Genomic DNA, 22563 nt, shown 5'->3' with positions numbered 1-22563 from the left:
GGCGGTAGTCGTTTAGCTCAGTTACCTTAGCTTTCTTGGGAACAGGAACAATGGTGGCCCTCTTGAAGCATGTGGGAACAGCAGACTGGTATAGGGATTGATTGAATATGTCCGTAAACACACCGGCCAGCTGGTCTGCGCATGCTCTGAGGGCGCGGCTGGGGATGCCGTCTGGGCCTGCAGCCTTGCGAGGGTTAACACGTTTAAATGTTTTACTCACCTCGGCTGCAGTGAAGGAGAGACCGCATGTTTTCGTTGCAGGCCGTGTCAGTGGCACTGTATTGTCCTCAAAGCGGGCAAAAAAGTTATTTAGTCTGCCTGGGAGCAAGACATCCTGGTCCGTGACTGGGCTGGATTTCTTCCTGTAGTCCGAGATTGACTGTAGACCCTGCCACATGCCTCTTGTGTCTGAGCCGTTGAATTGAGATTCTACTTTGTCTCTGTACTGACGCTTAGCTTGTTTGATAGCCTTGCGGAGGGAATAGCTGCACTGTTTGTATTCGGTCATGTTACCAGACACCTTGCCCTGATTAAAAGCAGTGGTTCGCGCTTTCAGTTCCACACGAATGCTGCCATCAATCCACGGTTTCTGGTTAGGGAATGTTTTAATCGTTGCTATGGGAACGACATCTTCAATGCACGTTCTAATGAACTCGCACACCGAATCAGCGTATTCGTCAATATTGTTATCTGACGCAATACGAAACAAGTCCCAGTCCACGTGATGGAAGCAGTCTTGGAGTGTGGAATCAGCTTGGTCGGACCAGCGTTGGACAGACCTCAGCGTGGGAGCCTCTTGTTTTAGTTTCTGTCTGTAGGCAGGGATCAACAAAATGGAGTCGTGGTCAGCTTTTCCGAAAGGGGGGCGGGGCAGGGCCTTATATGCGTCGCGGAAGTTAGAGTAACAATGATTCAAGGTCTTTCCACCCCTGGTTGCGCAATCGATATGCTGATAAAATTTAGGGAGTCTTGTTTTCAGATTAGCCTTGTTAAAATCCCCAGCTACAATGAATGCAGCCTCCGGATAAATCGTTTCCAGTTTGCAGAGAGTTAAATAAAGTTTGTTCAGAGCCATCGATGTGTCTGCATGGGGGGGATATATACGGCTGTGATTATAATCGAAGAGAATTCTCTTGGTAGATAATGCGGTCTACATTTGATTGTGAGGAATTCTAAATCAGGTGAACAGAAGGATTTGAGTTCCTGTATGTTTCTTTCATCACACCATGTCACGTTAGCCATAAGGCATACGCCCCCGCCCCTCTTCTTACCAGAAAGATGTTTGTTTCTGTCTGCGCGATGCGTGGAGAAACCCGTTGGCTGCACCGCCTCGGATAGCGTCTCTCCAGTGAGCCATGTTTCCGTGAAGCAAAGAACGTTGCAGTCTCTGATGTCCCTCTGGAATGCTACCCTTGCTCGGATTTCATCAACCTTGTTGTCAAGAGACTGGACATTGGCAAGAAGTATGCTAGGGAGTGGTGCACGGTGTGCCCGTCTCCGGAGTCTGACCAGAAGACCGCCTCGTTTCCCTCTTTTTCGGAGTCGTTTTTTTGGGTCGCTGCATGGAATCCACTCCGTTGTCCTGTTTGTAAGGCAGAACACAGGATCCGCGTCGCGAAAAACATATTCTTGGTCGTACTGATGGTGAGTTGACGCTGATCTTATATTCAGTAGTTCTTCTCGACTGTATGTAATGAAACCTAAGATGACCTGGGGTACTAATGTAAGAAATAACACGTAAAAAAACAAAAAACTGCATAGTTTCCTAGGAACGCGAAGCGAGGCGGCCATCTCTGTCGGCGTCGCAACTTCCGGCGTAGATAAGATGAGAGCACCCCTTCATCTAGGATGGAGTCCGTCACTCCTCATCAGGCCAGGCTTGGTCCTGTTTGTGGGTGAGTCCCAGAAAGAGGGCCAATTATCTACACATTTTATCTTTTGGGAAGGGCAGAAAACTTATTTCAATCAATGATTGAGTTGTGCAACTCTGCTGTAGAGCTCATCACGCCCCCTAACATGGAGGGGGCCAGAGACAATTACTTGATGCCGACACATCTTTCTAGCTGATTTACACGCTGAAGCTATGTTGCGCTTGGTGACCTCTGACTGTTTCATCGTAACATCACTGGTGCCGACGTGGATAACAATATCCCTATACTCTCTACACTCGCCCGTTTTAGCCTTAGCCAGCACCATCTTCAGATTAGCCTTAACGTCGGTAGCCCTGCCCCCTGGTAAACAGTGTATGATCGCTGGATGATTAGTTTGAAGTCTAATACTGCGGAGTCGCCAATGACTAGGGTTTTCAATTTGTCAGAGCTAATGGGAGGTTTCAGCGTCTCAGACCCCGTAACGGGAGGAGGAGAGACCAGAGAAGGCTCGGCCTCTGACTCCGACCCGTTGCTTAATGGGGAGAACTGGTTGAAAGTTTCTGTGGGCTGAATAACCAACACCTGTTGAGCATTCTTAAAGCATTTCCTTCCAGAAGCTATGAGAAAATTGTCCGACTGCGGGGACTGTGCGAGGGGATTTATACTACTATCTGTACTTATTGGTGGCACAGACGCTGTTTCATCCTTTCCTACACTTAAATTACCCTTGCCTAACGATTGCGTCTGTAGCTGGGCTTGCAGCACAGCTATCCTCGCCATAAGGCAATTGTTCTCCTGTATAATATGAGTACAGCGACTGCAATTAGAAGGCATAATGTTAATGTTACTACTTAGCTTCGGCTGGTGGATATCCTGACGAACCACGTCCAGATAAAGCGTCCGGGGTGAAAAGGTTAAATGAAAAAAGTTGAGTGAGGGAAAAAATAAAAATATAAAACGTGATTAAAAAACACAAAGTTGGCAGGTAGCAAAGTAAGAATAGCAACAAACCGCACAGCAGCACTAAACAAGTTTACATTCTAATGGAGTTGGCCTAGTATTTTATATTAAACCTACCTTACGCATCCAATTGTTTCTCCATTTGTAACTTACCCACCAAAAATATAAATATGCTGTTTTACATTTTGTTTTATTTGTGCTGTCTAATTCCTAAAATGGTGTAACTTGTACACTGGGAGTCAGGAAGCAAGTTCAGGGAGTGTATTTAATAAATAAATGAACATAGAACAAAACAAGAAACACGGGTAGCATACAGACATGAACAGAAACATAGTCAATAACACCTAGGGGAAGAACCAAAGGGAGTGAGAGATATAGGGAAGATAATCAGGAATTTGATGGAATCCAGGTGAATCTGATGAGGTGCTGGTGCACGTAATGATGGTGACAGGTGTGTGTAATAATAAGCAGACTGGCGACCTCGAGTGCCGGAGAGGGAGCATACATGACAAATGGAATAGAAGAAGAATCTGTGTGCTCTCGGATAGTAGCAATAGTTCATATGGTGCTCTTCGATGTCCCAGGTATTGGCATTGATGAATAAATAATGTCATATTTACTTAACGAGTCCACTGTGGGGCTCTATAGATGGGTTAGCTGACAACTTCTCGAAAACGATACACATGCTTCTAAGGGGCAGAATCATTGGCTTAGATTGTTGATAACATGTGTGTATATATATATATATATATAACTATAATTTTGTCTCCAATGTTTATTGAAAACATAAATAAAGTTGCACAATAAGCACTTGTTGTCTCAAATGCATTGTTACAGTTGTTGGTTAGCTAGCTAGAATTTTGCCATATTAGCACAGATGTGACATCAGTCAAAACACCTCAAAACAAGTCATGGGATCAAGAACAAGATCAATCAATCTGAAACGAGCCACTTATGATGGCAGTTTATTGTCATTGTTGCTAGCTATCTGGCCACCCAGACCACTGAGGTATAGCAAGAAGGTTTGCCCCATTGTTGAGCCTCATGGGTCAAGAATCAAAACGCAATTGGCTAATTTATTTCCCAACAACAAACTTTAACTCCCTAGAGTTGATTGACGCAAAGAAAATCCCCATCAGAATCCGTCAATTTAAGATAGACATACATTTTTGCATTGGATGTGTCTCAATCCACCGCATCCGCCTATGTCGCACTTCTGCATTTGTGGTGAAAGGTGGAAGAGTAGTGTTTGTCTAACCATGAGACATCCCTCTCACGAAAACCTCTGTAGCGCCCGAACGGTTTGTCCTACAAAACTATTACAACCCCAGGTACCTTCCATTTTCCAACTTCTGTTTGTAGCGTCTGAATGGTTTGGGCTACATAAATACGTTGGAGTTCTACGTTTAGCTCTGTGACCCACACAAGTGTCACGGGACTCGTCTGAAGGTAACCGGTACTGGTTTACATTTTTTTATGGAAGTGTGAGGGTAGTTTTGTGCCTACCCCAAACATGGGTTAAATATTTTTTATATCTCATAGATAAAGGACAAACGCTTCAAAACCTGGTTTCTTATGATACATTTGACTGTCTTTAAAAAAAAAGGTATTTTTAAACAAACTTAGATGACCTAAAATAAAATATGAACAGTGACGTCACGATAACAGAATGACGCAATAAACCCAAATCAAATGAATGACTCAATGAGGCCCGAGTAACAAACAGTAACAAAACCGTCCATTTGTTACTTGTGCACCGTGTCATTAATTTGATTTCGGCTTATTGCATCATTTTGTTATCGTGTCTGTTGGTTGATTTCTGGTATGTAGCTGGATGAACCACTGAACTAGGAGGTAACTGCCAAAATAAAGGAAACATCAATATAAAGTGTTGGCATTGATTCTACAACTGGAACTCTATAAAACACCATTCTTCCAAGATAATTTACATAATTTAGTGTTTTGTTGATGCTGGTGGAAAACGCTGTCTCAGGCGCAGCTCCACACAAACACATTTTAAACCCCTAATGCTCCATTGAGACCCCTCTTTCAAAGTCAGTGAGATCTTTTTTATTCTAGCCATGGTAACCAAAATAATGGACAACTGGGCACTTTTATGCATGAGCCTTAGCATGATGGGTGGTGTTAATTGCTTAAATAATTTAGGGAACCACACCTGCATGGAAGCACCGGCATCCCTCGTTTACGCAAGTGTTTCCTTTATTTTGACAGTTACCTGCAGGTTTATCAAATAACTATATGAACTGTGGTCCAGAGAACATAAACAGGACAAGGAGAGTGCCCAAATCCATCGCAGGTAAATTCAAGTAAAATATGTTGTCCTAGTTTTTTTTTTTTATCTTGGCCAGGTCGCAGTTGTAAATGAGAACTTGTTCTCAACTTGCCTACCTGGTTAAATAAAGAAATACATAAATTAAATTCCCTGGGGAAGGAGGGGCGGTTGGCATGGTGATAACGAGTAATGACGCCAGTCTAGTTCGCTCTGGCAGTTTCAACCAAGTGAAAACAACTGAAAGTGGCGTAAATTGGACTGAAAGAAAACACACACAGCTTGCTAAAAGCATATGTCGCTAGATAGCAAGCGAAATATTACTCTTGTTCGTTTAGGAGGCTATAATGAAATGTTCATTTGACTAACGTTAGACTGTAACAGCTATAGTATAGTTACAGTCAACATCTGTGAATTTTAGCTTGCTAGCTAGCTTGCTAACGTCACCTGCCTACTGTACTTACTTACTTACTAGCTAGCTAAGCTACACCACCTTGAGGATGAAAAAGAGGGTTGAGAAAGTCGTGAAAGAGAAGGCAGCTGGTAACGTTGAGGATGAGTTTTCGAAAACTGCTGGTAAGATGAAGGAATTCAGTCCCAGCCTTGCCTGACAAGTCCAGTTTCTAATGACAAGTGCTATTTACGTAGACCGTGGCGCAGATGCAGAAGTTTGGCTTATTTTGTTATATATTTCGGTTGTTAATTAAATAGCTGAGCCCTTCACTGTTCTTTGTCCTTTTCTCTGGCCATTAGGACTAAATATACAGGAGAAATGTCCAGTTCAGAGGATAGGTAAGATTTGAACCAGTAACATTATCTGGGCAGAGGAAGAGAAGATAAATATCACGAGTAGGCATATTCATCCTCCTCTGCCCAGATATACCTCAGTTGCCCAGATACTGGTTCAGGTAATATTTTACTATTTTGGGAAATATATAGTACTGTACCTAACATTTTGTTTGTTGCTGCAGATTGAACTTCCTGTTTTTAATAACCTCAGTACAGTGACATACTATTGCAAAACTGAATGGGTAGTCATAATGACAGATGGAATCACTGGATGTCATTCTGTGGTTTGATCCTCTCTCTAAAAGATGATTATCAGTGTTCTGGCAGCCTGGAGATGGACTTCCCTGAGCTGTGTTCTCTTCTGGGCATGAAGGAGATCCCTGCTGTAACCCCACGAGCCCCAGCCTCTGTCACTCCTACCACAGAGAGAGGCAACATGGGTAAATGACAGTCCACCAGCCATTCACATTAACCACCAAACTGTGGCGCTAAGCCTCATGTCTTACTCCTTTCTCTATTGCTAGGCCCAGGGTTTTTTCTAGATCAAAAAGGGGCTTAGGTATTGGACGTTGCAGGGGGCGTGACAATGGGCGTGGTCGACCTGTTGCTTTTTTAAGCCAATTTCCTGCATTTCAAAAACATTATCCATGAAGCTGAGAGAAATGTTTACAGTTTTAAAGCAAATTTACACACATTCTACATATTCTACCATGGAGCTGAGATAATTGTTTTGCAGTGTTAAAGCAAATTTCCCATCAATTCTATGCATTTTGCCATGGCTAATGCTGTGTACTTTTGCTCAAACATAAGAACAAAATCAGTACTGCTAAATTAATTGTTTTTGGAATTTTTAATTATACCTGTCTAGCTTTTATTTTGGGGATTTTTTTCTCAATGATTTATATTATAAAACTATTGGCCCATTTATATTTTCTACATACTTTATATATTTTATTTACTGTATACATTTTGTGTGTGTCTGTGTGCACACATTTCATTACACATTATTCCCAAGCTCTCTCATCGTCATTCAGGTTGTGTCCCAAATAGCACCCTATTCCCTATGATGTACTACTTTTGATCAGTGCCCATAAGTGTACTATAAAGGGAATAGGGTGCCATTTGGGACTCAGTCTCACTTTTTATTATTGCTGTTTATCATTTACATACTTGTGGCGTCAGAGGAGAGCCAGTCCCAGATGGGTGCTGGTATAGCGACCACAACGTGGTGCCCTAAACCACGCCTCCAAGTGGAGCTGGAGAGCGAGGACCCTCGTAGTATTAAGGAGGTCAGGGTGTGTGGTGAGAGCATAACTGAACCAAACATAATCCTTCACTGTCTGAACAACATTAGAATACTCCTAAAGTAAACAATGTAGTGTAGTTGTGATAGTAAACAACATACAGAAAAAAATCATTGTTTTAAAACAATACTGCTTTCTCTCAAGAGACACTGACATTGACATTTGAACTGTACCACTTCTCTTACATATTCACCTCTTACACAGTGAACAATATAGAAAGAAACATGTAGTGCTATTGTATGAACATAATTTGTAATGGCAAACAAGAAGTGTCAGAGCCATTGTTTCTGTCATTTCGTAGGGTGGAAGGTAGATGAGCTGATGGCTCGAGTGCTTAACAAGACACTTCCAGCCCTAAGCAACCTACAGAATCTGCAGTGAGTACTGTATTTAGATTGAGATGCATCTTTTTGTACTTCATGATATACAGTATTTGCCCAAGGCAAAGCTAAGCTCTATTGGGCATGTTCGGCATGTTTTTTTCCCCCAGCTTATGTCCTTTTCCTGGAAGAAACTGAGCAAAATATCCCACATTTATTGTTACTTGGTTGTTAGTGTAATGTTTGGGGGGTAGGCATTGCTCTTGCAATATTATCTTCTGTGTTGCAGTCTGTGGTGTGCTGGTCTGACGGGGCGAACTATGACCTCCCTGAAGAATACAATATCTCTCTGCTCAAACCTAAGGTGATTGGATGATTCACCATATACAGTGCCTTCAGAAAGTATTCATTATACCCCTCAACTTATTCCACATTGTGTTACTGACTGAATTCAAAATTATTTCTCACTCATCTACATACAATACCCCATAATGACAAAGTGAAAACATGTTTTTAGAAATATTAGCACATTTATTGAATATTAAATACAGAAATATCTAATTAACATAAGTATTCACACCCCTGAGCCAATACTTTATAGAAGCACCTTTGGCAGTGATTACAGCTGTGAGTCTTTCTGGGTAAGTCTCTAAGAGGTTTCCACAACTGGATTGTGCAACATTTGCCCATTTAGTCTTTTCAAAATTCTTCAAGCTCTGTCAAATTGGTTGTCTAGCAATGATCAACAACAATTTTCAGGCCTTTAGATTTAAGTCAAAATTTTAACTCAGCCACTCAGGAACATTCAATGTCGTCTTGGTAAGCAACTCCAGTGTAGATTTGGCCTTGTGTTTTAGGCTATTGTCCTGCTGAAAGGTGAATTATTCTCCCAGTTCTGGTGGAAGCAGACTGAACCAGGTGTTTCTGGTTCAGGATCTGAACCAGGTTTTTCTCTAGGATTTGCCTGTGCTTAGCTCCATTCAGTTAATTTTTTTTATCCTGAAAAACTCCCCAGTTCTTACCTATTACAAGCATACCCATAACATGATGCAGCCACCACTATGATAGAAAATATGGAGAGCGGTACTCAGTAATGTGTTGTATGAGATTTGCCCCAAATATAAATCAGGACAAAAAATGAATTGCTTCGCCACATTTTTTTGCAGTATTTTAGTGCCTTGTTGCAAACAGGATGCATGTTTTGGAATACTTTTACTCTGTGCAGGCTTCCTTCTTTTCCCTCTATCAAGTAGGTTAGTATTGTGGAGTAACTACAATGTTGTTGATCCATCCTCAGTTTTCTCCTAACACAGCCATTAAACTTTGTAACTGATTTTTAAAGTCACCTTACACAAAATTGTATGCGTGGGATACAGAAATGAGGTAGTCATTAAAATACACTATTGCACAAAGTCCATGCAACTTATTGTGGGACATGAAGCAATTTTTTTTACTTACTCTTAACTTATTTAGGCTTGCCATAACAAAGGGCTTGAATACTTATTGACTCAAGACATTTCAGTTTTAAATGTTTAATTCATTTGTAAAAAAATAACAATTATTAAAATAAAATAAAAAGTTATAAACATAATTGCACTTTGACATTATGGGGTATTGTGTGTAGGCCAGTGCCAAAAATATATATATATTTAATCCATATTAAATTCAGGCTGTAAAGTGGAAAAAGTCAAAGGGTGTGAATACTTCCTGAATGCACCGTATCTATTCTTTTTGAATGTGCTTCACTACCTGTGTCATGGAGATATGCAGAGCATAATGAAAGAATATCTGGGCCCGTATTAATCAAGCGTCTCGGAGTAGTGCTGATTTAGGATTAGTTTTACTTTTTAGATTACAATGATAAGATTACATGGACAGTAGGGACCTGATCTTCAGGCAGCGCTCGTACTCTGAGACGCTTGATACACTCGGCCCCTGAACTTCTCATGTGCTCTGTCTCTCGGTTAGGACTGTGGTTTTGGAGGGAAACCCACTACCAGAGCAGAGTTATCACCTCCTTATATCTGAAGACAGTATGTGAGTTCCTGTTTTTTATTTATTATTATATATATATTTTTTTCAATCATGCTTACACACACATTTCAATGATGATGTATCACTGCAATACAGGCTTACTCATGTATCACTGCGTAATAACCGGATTGGCGAGGAGGGAGCTCGCCTGATTGGCTCAGCCCTCGCTACAGCCCAGACTGCCAACAATAATCTTCTGTCACTCAATCTGGCCTTCAATTCCATTGGTGATGCGGGTGCTGCTCATATAGCACAGGTACTCTGGATGAGAGCATCTGCTAAATTAGTCAAATGTAAAAAATGTACCCCACTATTGTAGAAATGTGTTTTCCACATTTACCAGCCTTGAAGGATGATACGTGGCAGATATTTGTTGTTGTATCAACTTCTTTCTCCCCTATTTTTGCTACCAGGGTTTGCGTCTGAATCGCTCTTTGCTGTGTCTCTCTCTGGCCAATAATCATATTGGAGACACAGGAGCCTCTCGTCTGGCAGAGGTGGGTACTTAACCGCTTACAAATGATTCCCCTTTAAAAATAAACTAAGAGTTTTCAAAGGATGTATAACAAATGGCACTCCATTCCTTAAATAGTGCATTCCCTATGGGCCTGGTTTGAAGTAGTGCACTACATAGGGAATAGGGTGCCATTTGGGAGTCTTTTTTTTGTATCTTTACCCTCCCAATGATCTCTCTCTCTCTCTCTCTGTGTGGGTTCCTTAGGTGCTGGGTCCCTTTTCTCTGACCCATGATGAGGTTGTTGAGAGGAGGAGGCTGCTGCTCAGAAGAGACCAGTCGGTGAGAGCGGAAAGCACACCTACACACTACTTTTCTTAAATTCATTTTTTTTAGGACTGGGACAGTCCCACTTCTTTTTATATATTTGCCTTTCATATTTTTTGTATTAGATAGAACAATAAAATACTGACAGGAAAGGTAGGAAGAGAGAGAGTGTCTGCTAGAAAAGCAGTGTGCCGGATTTAAACCCACACTCTCACTGGGATATGTATTCTGGAGGCAGCGGCTTAGACCGCTAGACCATCCCAAGCCACACACACACACACACCTACACACTTCAATAGAAGAATAACACACCAATAGCTACACACTAACTCAAACTAAACTGCACGCACACTAATCTGATCCTGTTTTCTCTCGCTCTCTGTCTTCCCAGCCCTCTCATGCTGACTCTAAGTGTGAACGACCTCTCTCCATCCCCAGCAGCTCTTCACTGGAGCGCAACGTCAGCAAAGGAGCCAAGGTTGCCTCCAAGAAAAAAGTACCTACCAGAACGCGGGGCTAGTTTCCCAGACACTGACTAAGCCTAGTCCTAGACTATATGATCTTCCATGTAGAAAAGAACGCCATCATTGTTTTGAATTTGGTGCCTGGTCCTGTTCTTTCTAATGAATCCTGCATGGCCTGTGAGCATTGTAGAGGGAAACAGACAATAAAAATGTGTTCCTGAGAGTCTTAGGTTGGGTTCCCCTGCAGGGCGACGATGAATGCATCAAGCAATGGTTGTGTGCCTAAGGCTGTTGCGATGACCGTATTACCGCCACACCGGCAGTCACGAGTCATGAAGGCAGTCAAATTCCACATGACCATTTAGTCACGGTAATTAGGCTTCTCCAGGCACTGATGTTGCTGCTGGTCATTAGTGACCACCACAGCCCTATGTGTGCCACGTCATTGACTGTGCCGTCGGGCACCAGATTTCTATAACATGACGTGGTCAACTGATACGTAAAATAGCTATCCAGGCGTTTTAAGATCTGGCATGCGTCAGCAATGTCAGAGCAGTGGCAGACGACTTCAGCTTTCAGGAATGGGTTCCTAAACCAGGTAACTGCAAAAATAAAGTAAATGCTTTACTAAATGAGGGATACAAAGTATATTGAAAGTAGGTGCTTCTACATGTGTGGTTCCTGAGTTAATTAAGCAATTAACATCCCATCATGCTTAGGGTCATGTATAAAACTACTCAGTTGCCCATTATTTTGGCTACCATGACTAGAAGAAGAGATCTGTGACTTTTTAAAAAGGGGTCTCAATGGAGCATAGGGTGTAAAAGTGTGTGTGTCAGTCACTAGATCTCAACCCGATTGGGAGATTATGGAGTGGTGCCTGAGACGGCGTTTTCCACCACATCAACAAAACACCAAATGATTGACTTTTTCATGGAAGAATGGTGTCGCATCCCTCCAATAGAGTTCCAGACACTTGTAGAATCTATGCCAAGGCACATTGAAGCTGTTCTGGTTCATGTTGGCCCCACACATACTGAGACACTTTATGTTGGTGTTTCATTTATTTCGGCAGTCATCTGTAGCGTTTAGCTTCAAAAGTTAGAGCCACATTTGAAGGAAGGAAGGGGAGAGGGAGATAATTTAAGTGGTGTACAGTGTATTCAGACCCCTTCACTTTTTCCACATTTTGTTTTGTTACAGCCTTATTCTAAAATGGATTAGATGATTTATATTCCTCAATCTACACACAATACCTCATAATGACAAAGCGAAAACAGGTTTTTAGAAATGTTTGCAAATGTACAAAAAAACAACAGAAATACCTTATTTAACATAAGTATTCAGACCCTTTGCTATGAGACTTGAAATTGAGCTCAGGCGCATCCTGTTTCCATTGATCATCCTTGAGCTGTTTCTATAACTTGATTGGAGTCCACCTGTGGTAAAGTCAATTGATTGGACATGTTTTGGAAAGGCACATACCTGTCTGACTATATAAGGTCTCACAGTTGACAGTGCATGTCATTGCAAAAACCAAGCCATGAGGCCATGTCGAGGCACAGATCTGGGGAAGGGTACCAAAACATATCTGAAGCATTGAAGGTCCACAAGAACACAGTGGCCTCCATCATTTTTAAATGGAAGAGTCAAGACTCTTCCAAGAGCTGGCCGCCCAGCCAAACTGAGCAATCGAGGGAGAAGTTTCCTTGGTCAGGGAGATGACCACGATCACAATGGTCACTCTGACAGAGCTCCGGAGTTCCTCTGTGGAGATGGGAGAACCTTCCAGAAGGACAACCATCTCAACTGCGCTCCACCAAACAGGTCTTTATGGTAAAGTGGCCAGAAGGAAGCCACTCCTCAGTAAAAGGCACATGACAGCCCGCATGGAGTTTGCCACAAGGCATCTAAAGGACTCTGACCACGAGAAACAACATTCTCTGGTATGATGAAACCAAGTTTTAACTCTTTGGCCTGAATGCCAAGCGTCACGTCTGGAGGAAACCTGGCACCATCCCTACGGTGAAGCATGGTGGTGGCAGCATCAATGCTGTGGGGATGTTTTTGAGGGGCAGGGACTGGGAGACTAAGGATCGAGGGAATGGTGAACAGAGCAAAGTATAGAGAGCTCTTTGATGAAAACCTGCTTAGGACCTCAGACTGGGGCGAAGGTTCACCTTCCAACAGGACAACGACCCTAAGCACACAGCCAAGACAACGCAGGAGTGGCTTCGGGACAAGTCTCCGAATGTCCTTGAGTGGCCTAGCCTGAGCCCGGACTTGAACCCGATCGAACATTTCTGGAGAGACCTGAAAATAGCTGTGCAGTGACGCTCCCCATCGAACCTGACAGAGCTTGAGGATCTGCAGAAAATAATAGAGAAACTCCCCAAATACAGTTGTGCCAAGCTTGTAGCGTCATACCCAAGAAGACGAGGCTGTAATCACTGCCAAAGGGGCTTCAACAAAGTACTCAGTAAAGGGTCCAAATACTTACGTAAATGTGTTATTTCAAGGTTTTTATTTTTTATACATTTGCAACAATTTCTAAAAACCTGTTTTTTGCTTTGTCATTATAGGATATTGTGTGTAGATTGATGAGCAGAAAAAAACTATTTAATACATTTTAGAATAAGGCTGTAACGTAACAAAATGTGGAAAAAGTTCAGGGGTCTGAATACTTTACGAATCCACAAGGCGCATTTGAAAATGAGACCTAGGTCTCAATATGTCTTCACTGTTAAAATAAAGGTAATGTGTATATGTGTATATATATTTTAAAATCAGACGACCCCCACCGTTGGTCGCGACCCCAAGTTTGGGAAACGCTGTTCTAGGCTTAATCTGTCTCAGGGAAACCACCCATACAGTATGATCTCTTTCATAAACACAGAAAAAAAAGGTTCCTTCATATTCAGATTAATCACTTTATTTATTTATTTTTAGGACACAGCCAAAAAGGATGAGAAGCCAGCAGCAAACCAGACAGGAGGGGTAGCAGGAAAGAAAGAGGAACCAAAGTTGGCCAGAAAAGGTAAAGCATTGTCATAAACACTTATGATAACCATAATATTTCTCTCTTTTCTATACCTTAGTTTTTCTTGTTCCCTCTTTCAGCCTCTGACACCAAGTTGCCCCGGGGTAAAGGGGGAAAGTCAGGGGGTAAAGAGAAGCGCCCATCTGTGTTGGATCAAGAGGTACCAATAGAGACCCTGTTAGACTCAGGTTAAATGCATTGTATCCCCTTGGAAATATGTACATTGTGGACAGCTCATGTCCCTCTGTTTCTTTCTGCAGGAGAAGGCCAATGCTACACAGAATAAGGTGTGTTTGTTTGGGTGTATGTGTACATTGCAGTTTGTCTCACAGATGACACCATGTTAGTGTTTCTTTTCAAAGAGAAAACGCTTAGACTGTGAAATGCACAATGTTTGGATTTGGTGGATATACAGTGCATTCGGAAAGTATTCAGACCCCTTGACTTTTTCCACATTTTGTTACATTACAGCCTTACTCTAAGATTTATTAAATTGTTTCCCCCCCCCCCCCCAATCTACACACAATACCCCATAATGACAAAGCAAAAACAGGTTTTAAAAAAACTGAAATATCACAATTGACATATGTTTTCAGATCCTTTACTCAGTACTTTGTTGAGGCACCTTTTGCAGAGATTACAGCCTCGAGTCTTCTTGGGTATGATGCTACAAGCTTGGCACACCTGTATTTGGGAGTTTCTCTGCAAATCCTTTCAAGCTCTGTCAGGTTGGATGGGGAGCGTCGCTGCACAACTATTTTCAGGTTTCTCCAGAGATGTTCAAATCCGAGCTCTGGCTGGGCCATTCAAGGACATTCAGAGACTTGTCCCAAAGCCACTCCTGTGTGATCCTGGCTGTTTGCTTAGGGTCGTTATCCTGTTGGAATGTGAACCTTCGCCCAGGTCTGAATTCCTGAGCGCACTGGAGAAGGTTTTCATCAAGGACCTCTCTGTACGTTGCTTCTTTCATCTTTCCCTCGATCCTGACTACTCTCCCAATCCCTGCTGCTGAAAAACATCCCCACAGCATGATGCTGCCACCACCATGCTTCACCGTAGGGATAGTGCCAGGTTTCCTCCAGATGTGACACTTGGCATTCAGGCCAAATAGTTAAATCTTGGTTTCATCAGACCAGAGAATCTTGTTTCTTTACTGACTTTGTCCCCATGGGGAAATTTTGTTGCAGTGTCATGTACAAAACAAATTGACAATACAACTTTCATAAGTTACATACCATTAAAAAGAGACTAGCCTGCTGGCCTTACTCGGTGGATAGGAACATTAGCCCGAGCTATTTAGGAGGAATATCACACCTGGCACAAATTATTGTCTAGTTCTGTTTTTCCTTCCGAGGGATGCACTATACCTGCGCCCAGAGGGGAGTAGTTCAAAGTCCGGGTACAGGGGGTGAGACTTGGGTCTAAAATTATTTTGTGAGCCTTGCGGAGGGCTATGACCTTAAAGTTCTCATCCAGGCCTGTCTGTTTGACTCCAAGTACCTTGCTTGATGTGGTGATAATCCTTCTCAGCATATTTCTCTGGCTGACAGTAGAATTGCCAAACCAGCAAACAATACAAAAAGTGAAAACTCAATGAAAGATTTGTAAAACAGAGTCAGTATAGTACAATTAACATTAAAAGATCCCAGCTTTTTGAGAAAGTACAGTCTCTGTTGACTCTTTTTGTAGATCAGTTTCTCATGGTCAGAGTCCTTTAGGATCCTTTTGGCAAACTCCAAGCGGGCTGTCATGTTCCTTTTACTGAGGAGTGGCTTCCATCTAGCCACTCTACCCTAAAGGCCTGATTGGTGGAGTGCTGGAAGGTTCTCCCATCTCCACAGAGGAACTGGAGCTCTGTCAGAGTGAACATCTGGCTCTTGGTCACCTCACCAAGGCCATTCTCCCCCGATTGTTCAGTGTGGCCAGCTCTAGGAAGAGTTATTGAGGACTTACAATGCTGCAGGAATATTTTGGTACCCTTACCCAGATCTGTGCCTCAACTCAATCCTGTCTATGAGCTCTACGGACAATTCCTTTGACCTCATGGCTTGATTTTTGCTCTGACATGCACTGTGAACTGTGGGACCTTACATAGACAGGTGTGTGCCTTTCCAAATCATGTCCAATCAATTGAATTTACCACAGGTGGAATCCAAGTTGTAGAAACATCTCAAGGATGATCAATGGAAAGAGAATGCACCTGAGCTAAATTTGAGTCTCATAGCAAAGGGTCTGAATACTTATGTAAATAAGGTATTTCTGTTATTTAATTTTAATAGCTTAGCTAAAATGTCTAAACCGGTTTTCACTTTGTCATTATGGGGTATTGTGTGTAGATTGAGGGGGGGGGGATATTTTATCAATTTCAGAATAAGGCTGTAACGTAACAACATGTGGAAAAGGTGAAGAGGTCTAAATACTTTCCTAATGCACTGTATGATGTTCATACAACTAACAACTTAAAGCATTATTACCACTGTATGTCCAATCAAACTCCATCAATATTTTGATACTGCGTTGCATCCCAAATAGCACCCTATTCCCTTCATAGTGCACTACTTTTGCCCTGATCAAAAGTAGCACACTATAAAAGGAATAAGGTGCATAATGGCACACAACTCAGATTTTTAATCCAGTTTCCCTCCACCAGTCAGCAGAGTTGGTTGAGACAGTGAGCCCCCTGCTGGAGCCGGGAGTGCAACACACTGGAGGCCGAGTAATTCTGCCTGGGAACACAGCCCTCACCTCCCTCAACCTAGCAGGTCAGATTCCCCACCAATTCCCAGAGACACATTACTTGGACTCGAGTTTGACTCGAGTCACAACTTTGATGACTTGAGACTCAACTTGATAGAAAATAACTTGCGACTTGATTTGGACTTTGAGCCTCAAGACGCGGGACTTGACTTTGACTTGAGACTTGAAATGATCTGGCCAGGTTTTTGTAATGTTTTGTCACTCTGCGGCACAGAGTCTCCGTGGATTACTCTCCACGCAGCCAGAGACAGTAGCCGCAGCATTGCCCTTGCAAAAAAAACATGCAACAGATTGGCTAGAGAAACGCACACTTGTCACTGATTGGACCAGCAAATTATCAACACAGGGCGGGAGAGCTAGTGAACAGATTACTGATTTGATGTACAGCAATAGGATCGGGTGCAGCGCAAATGTCAAAATGTAAGGAGACAGGATTGCCATAATAAATAAATATTCAGCTCTAAAAATGGTCTATCCACTTGTTCTCTCCAAACACCTGCCAGTGGAGAGAGCTTTGTTCTCTTGTTGAAATGTTTGCTGTTACTTTCACACATTTAAATGCATATGTGGTAAATCTATACTGGACAAAAATAAACGCAACATGTAACAATTTCAAACATTTTAGAGTTACAGTCCATATAAGGAAATTAGTCAATTGAAATAAATTCATTAGGCCCTAATCTATGGATTTCGCATGACTGGGAATACAGATATGGATCTGTTGGTCACAGATACCTTAAAATATGTAGGGGCGTGGATCAGAAAACCAGTCAGTATCTAGTGTGAGATGTCACAGCACGACACATCTCCTTCGCATAGAGTTGATTCTGGCCTGTGGAATGTTGTCCCACTCTTCAATTGCTGTGAGAAGCATCCAAAAAATGCTTAATGGGTGACATGTCTGGTGAATATGCAGGCCATGGAAGAACTGGGACATTTTCAGCTTCCAGGAATTGTGTACAGATCTTTGAGACATGGGGACGTGCATTATCATGCAGAAACATGAGGTGATGGCGGCAGATGGCACGACAATAGACTTCAGGATCTCATCACAGTATCTTTGTGCATTCAAATTGTCATCGATAAAATGCAATTGTGTTTGTTGTCCGTAGCTTATGCCTGCCCATACCATAACCCCAACTATGGGGCACTCTGTTCACAACGTTGACATCAGCAAACCGCTTGTCCACATGATGCTGTACACGCCGTCTGCCATCTGCCCAGTACAGTTGAAGCCGGGATTCATCCAAGAAGAGCACACTTCTCCAGCGTGCCAGTGGTCATCGAGTTACAATGAGTTATTTGACAGTTTGTGCAGAATTCCTTTGGTTGTGCAAACCCACAGTTTCATCAGCTGGATGGGTGGCTGGTCTGAGACGATCCCGCAGGTGAAGAAGCCGGTTGTGGAGGTCCTGGGCTAGCGTGGTTAAACATGGTCTGAGGTTGTGAGGCTGGTTGGACATACTGCCAAATTCTCTAAAACGACAATGGAGGCGGCATTAACATTAATTTCTCTGACAACAGCTCTGTTGGACATACCTGCAGTCAGCATGCCAATTGCACGCTCTCTCAAAACTGGACACATCTGTGAAATTGGGTTGTGTGACGAAACTGTACATTTTAGGGTGGACTTTTATTGTCCATGCTGTTTAATCAGCTTGATATGGCACACCTGTCAGGTGGATGGATTATCTTGGCAAAGGAGAAATGCTTACTAACATTGATGTAAACACATTTGCGTATGGAACATTTCGGTATCTTTTATTTAATCTCATGAAACGAACACTTAACATGTTGCGTTTCATATTTTTGTTCAGTGTATATATTCCATCTAATCCTAAAATAATTGCTAGCGTTTCAACATTCCATTCCTGTACTGTTTATTGAAACACTTGGACATTTCTGTTTCATGTTTTCATGTACCATTTCTTACCTTCCGAGTGGGCACGATGTTCATTGCGAACTTTCATGTGCACAAGACTCATGACGTAGAAATTCTGTTAATTGAATTAAATATGGTTTCGTGTGTTTGTCAACAGCAAACATTTCAACAAGATAACAAAGTGCTCTCCAATGGTGAAAGCGCCATATCATACAAAATATACAAGCAGATTTACCAAATATACATGGGCAATAGCCTCTGATACAGACATTGTGGTTGTGTGTACCGTAATAGGAGTGTGCGAACCTCAGTGTGTCGGTAGCAGTGCGTGGGTAAAATCAGTAAGTAGAAAAAACATGTGGACTCACCCTACTTGTAGAGAAATGCCCATCCTCCTGTCTTTCATGTTGCCGAAACGGTCTGTGACTCTGTCATACAGTATACGCTTTTAGTTTTTGTTGTCCTAGGCTACCTGGCTAAAATGCTTGCTCGCTAGACTAACTTCCTATCATGGGCAACAATTAGCCAGCTAGCTAACATTAGCCTTCTACATATTGAACTTACATCCTCTCAGGCCAGATGAAGAATGTATGAATTCATGGTTGGGTCAGAATGACTGTTGTAATCATTGGCCAGTACAGAGAATTAAGTCCAAATTCATATCTCCATCCATGGCTTATTTAGGAAAGGGAACATTTTAGCTAGCTAGCCAACGGAGGACAACAACACAACTAGAGGCAACTGTAACAGTATAGCTTCCGTCCCTCTCCTCGCCCCAACCTGGGCTCGAACTAGGGACCCTCTGCACACATCAACCACAGTCACTCACGAAGAATCGCGCCACAAAAGCCGAACAAGGGGAACAACTACTTCTAGGTCTCAGACTGAGTGACGTCACCAACTGAAACACTATTAGCGCGCACCACCCCTAACTATCTAGACATTTCACATCGGCCACACAACAATTCAATTTTTTTCCCAAAACGTGCTGCAGACTAGTGAAAACAGTTGTCTGTAGCCTCAATAAATAAAGATGTGTAATGACTGGTTCAACTACAAGTCTAGATTTAATTTTACTTGACTCGACTTCACTTGCTCTTAGAATGCAGGACTTGGACTTGACTAGAGACTCAAACCTTGTGACTCTAATAATAGTGACTTGATCCCACCTCTGCCACTTTCACAACACAGGTTGCGTCCATAATTACACCCTACTACTTTTGACCAGAGCCCAATGGGTACATTTGACCAGAGCCCTAATGGATCCTGGTCAAAAGTAAAGCACTTTATAGGGAATAGGATGCCATTTGGGACATACTAACAACATCCTCAGTGAAGGCAGCTTTCATCACATGGGAATAGCTGCTGTAGTTGTGACATTAGAAGATTTTTTTTGCTGCAATTATAATGTGATGTTGAAGTGAGGAAGATTTTTTTTTTTACAATGACTTGAATCGTCTTTGTATTGGGATGTAGGCAACAGGCTTTCAGAGCAGTCGCTGCTCCTCTTCCTGTCCTCAGTGGGGGCGCAGACTGAAGGGGGAGGTCTGCTTCGTCTCTGTCTCAATGTGAGTCTTGTCTATTCAAGCTCTTCCGTGTGTGTGTGCATTGATCTGCTTTTTTTGTGTGTTTGTTGCTGGTTCAAAAGCTTGAAGATTTGTATAATTAAACAACTTAATTACTCCTGTTGTCAGTGTCCTGAACACTGAATGTGACCCCAGTCCACTTCTCTTTTCTTTTTTTTTTTCTACAGAGAAACCGCTTCCCTCCAGACTGTGATTCCTTCCTCAAGATAAAAGAACTGATGTCACTCAGGGATCCTCTCAACAAAACGGCCTCTGCTCAAGTAGATGACGAACAGGAGCAGGCAGCATAAACTATAGATAGCAGAGTGAAAATCTTAACTCCCCTACCCATTTTGTTATCGTGGGTACCAGAACCAATTTGTGCTATCATTCCACACCTTGCCACTCCTTGTTTGGCATATGACAATAACTGGCATGATAGCAGGTCTGGTACCCAGGCTACCAATTTGTTTCTCAATTTGAATTACAAATTGATGTTTTTCCTGCTAGTGCCCCATTTATATTTCCACGTGTCACTTGTCTACTCTAGTCCAATCAATAAACAAAAACAATGACATGAAATACTACACACCTCCACAACTGTTCACTTCATAAGAGGTGAAATCTTTAACTCTGAAAATAAACAGTTGTAGGAATCAGGATGCAGTCAGGGATCCTTGTTTACACATTGGATGCATTGTAGTTTATGAATTCCATTCAAATGTCTTTGTATATCAGCAAGCTCCTGATTTAGTTAAAACATTTACGATACCAAGCCAAACAAAGCACAAAAATAGCGATCTGTTTTACATACTTTTTAGTTGTCACTTGAAAGGTGCCAGCACGCACCAGGATGTGAAAACGAGTCTCTACTGGTGAATGCATTTCAAGAAAAATTTGTGAAGGCACATTGGACAACATTTATTTCATGCCTCTGTTAGCTGCTAGTTAAACTTTAAATGAGCTGCAATGGATGGGATGGGGACATCCCTGGTACTCTTTTACACTCTCAGCACCTGATGTGTCAACGTTCAGCTCCATCCAGCGCAACACCCAGGCAAACAATGTAAAAAAAATAAAATGTGAATTGTTGCATCATTAAATTGGGGTTATGATGACAGTATTGTGTTGCCGTGATGTTACGTTTTTTAAACTGTATAAAAAAGGGGCTGAATCGACTTTAAGGTCATTCAAACCCATTAGCTCCCTTTTGATAACAGTAATACTCCAATTGGCTAGTCAGGAGTTTATCAAAGCATCAGCAGCTTCAATACAAAAGTTGGTAGTTGATTATTTAGCCAGCATATTGTCTGAAACCAGAGGAAGATGATCCACCTCTACCCAAGTCTGCTTGGGGGGAGAATGTTGAGTGGAGACTGGCATTTTGCCATTTTCCCCATGTGCAAAGAGGTTGCCTTAACATGCTTGCTTCGTGGCGTGAGCGTTGCAAAATAAATGTACACATGTTATTCAATCATTGCACTCACACTGCTCGCACTTATCAACGAGCGTCTGCGTAGCCAGTCGCTAAAATACAACTCTGTTCTATTTGTGACATTTGACACGCTGCAAGTCCCGCCTCTCCTCATTGGTTTTTAGGAGCATATACTCACGTGGGTGATTGAAAGATTGAGAGCGGACCCCTGGACCTTAGTTAATTAAGTAACATCCCATTAGAAATCCGTCAATTTAAGCTGGAGATGCTTTGGATGCGTCCACCGCCTACCTCGCACTTCCACATCTGCGGTGAAAGGTGGCAGAACTAGAGTGGTGTTTGTCAGACCATGAGACATCCCAAAAATAGGTATTCTCAGGAAACCGTCTGTAGCGTCCAAACGGTTGGACCTACGAACTACACTGAAGAAAAATGTAAAACGCCACATGGAAAGTGTTAGTTCCATGTTTTATGAACTGAAATAAAAGATCCCAGAAATGATCCATACACACAAAAAGCTTATTTCTCTCAAATGTTGTGCACAAATTGGTTTACATCCCTGTTAGTGAGCATTTCTCCTTTGCCAACATAATCCAAGTTGGCACATCGACAGTACCGACTAGACGAGTCCCCTGACATTTGGGACCGTAAAGCAAAACGGAGACCACCATCTTATTCACCACCCTATGACCTCCATTATCTGGCTTCTTCTCCTGCGGGATCGTCTGAGACCAGCCACCCGGAAAGCTGATGAAACTGGGTTTGCACAACCAAAACATTTCTGTACAAACTGTCTCATGCACATCTGCGTGCTCATTGTCCTCACCAGGGTCTTGACCTGACTGCAGTTTGGCGTCGTGACCGACTAGGATGGGCAAACGCTCACATTCGATGGCTACTGGCACCCTGGAGAAGTGTGTTCTTCACAGAATTATCCTGGTTTCAACTGTACGGGGCAGATGGCAGACAATGTGTATGGCATTTTGTGGGCGAGCGGTTTGCTGATATCAACGTTGTGAACAGAGTGCCCCATGGTGGTGGGTTATGGTATGGTTAGATGGACAACAAACA

General features: G+C 42.4%; 1 protein-coding gene across 1 annotated transcript; it reads left to right on the top strand.

The window, feature by feature from the left end:
- Nucleotides 1-5564: 5564 nt before the first annotated feature.
- Nucleotides 5565-21064, top strand: LOC139392212 (leucine rich repeat containing 71). Its single transcript, XM_071140017.1, has 17 exons — nucleotides 5565-5697; nucleotides 5875-5913; nucleotides 6216-6350; nucleotides 7093-7212; nucleotides 7516-7591; nucleotides 7824-7898; nucleotides 9503-9571; nucleotides 9665-9824; nucleotides 9982-10065; nucleotides 10290-10364; nucleotides 10741-10845; nucleotides 13763-13850; nucleotides 13934-14013; nucleotides 14114-14140; nucleotides 16504-16615; nucleotides 19969-20060; nucleotides 20246-21064. Exons 1-17 carry the CDS (start codon nucleotides 5622-5624, stop codon nucleotides 20366-20368), a joined length of 1536 nt encoding a protein of 511 aa, XP_070996118.1. The 5' UTR covers nucleotides 5565-5621; the 3' UTR covers nucleotides 20369-21064.
- Nucleotides 21065-22563: the final 1499 nt, after the last annotated feature.

The sequence above is a fragment of the Oncorhynchus clarkii genome, chromosome 32, assembly GCF_045791955.1.
Source record: "Oncorhynchus clarkii lewisi isolate Uvic-CL-2024 chromosome 32, UVic_Ocla_1.0, whole genome shotgun sequence".
In the NCBI taxonomy this organism is placed as follows: domain Eukaryota; kingdom Metazoa; phylum Chordata; class Actinopteri; order Salmoniformes; family Salmonidae; genus Oncorhynchus; species Oncorhynchus clarkii.
This window is presented reverse-complemented; position numbering and strand designations above follow the sequence as displayed.

Excerpts from the sequence above, each read along its gene's own strand:
- LOC139392212 (XM_071140017.1), top strand. The coding sequence starts at position 5,622 with ATGAAAAAGAGGGTTGAGAAAGTCGTGAAAGAGAAGGCAGCTGGTAAC. Across the intron at positions 10,066-10,289 it reads GAGCCTCTCGTCTGGCAGAG|GTGCTGGGTCCCTTTTCTCT; the intron begins GTGGGTACTTAA and ends TGGGTTCCTTAG. Across the intron at positions 10,365-10,740 it reads TGCTCAGAAGAGACCAGTCG|CCCTCTCATGCTGACTCTAA; the intron begins GTGAGAGCGGAA and ends CTGTCTTCCCAG.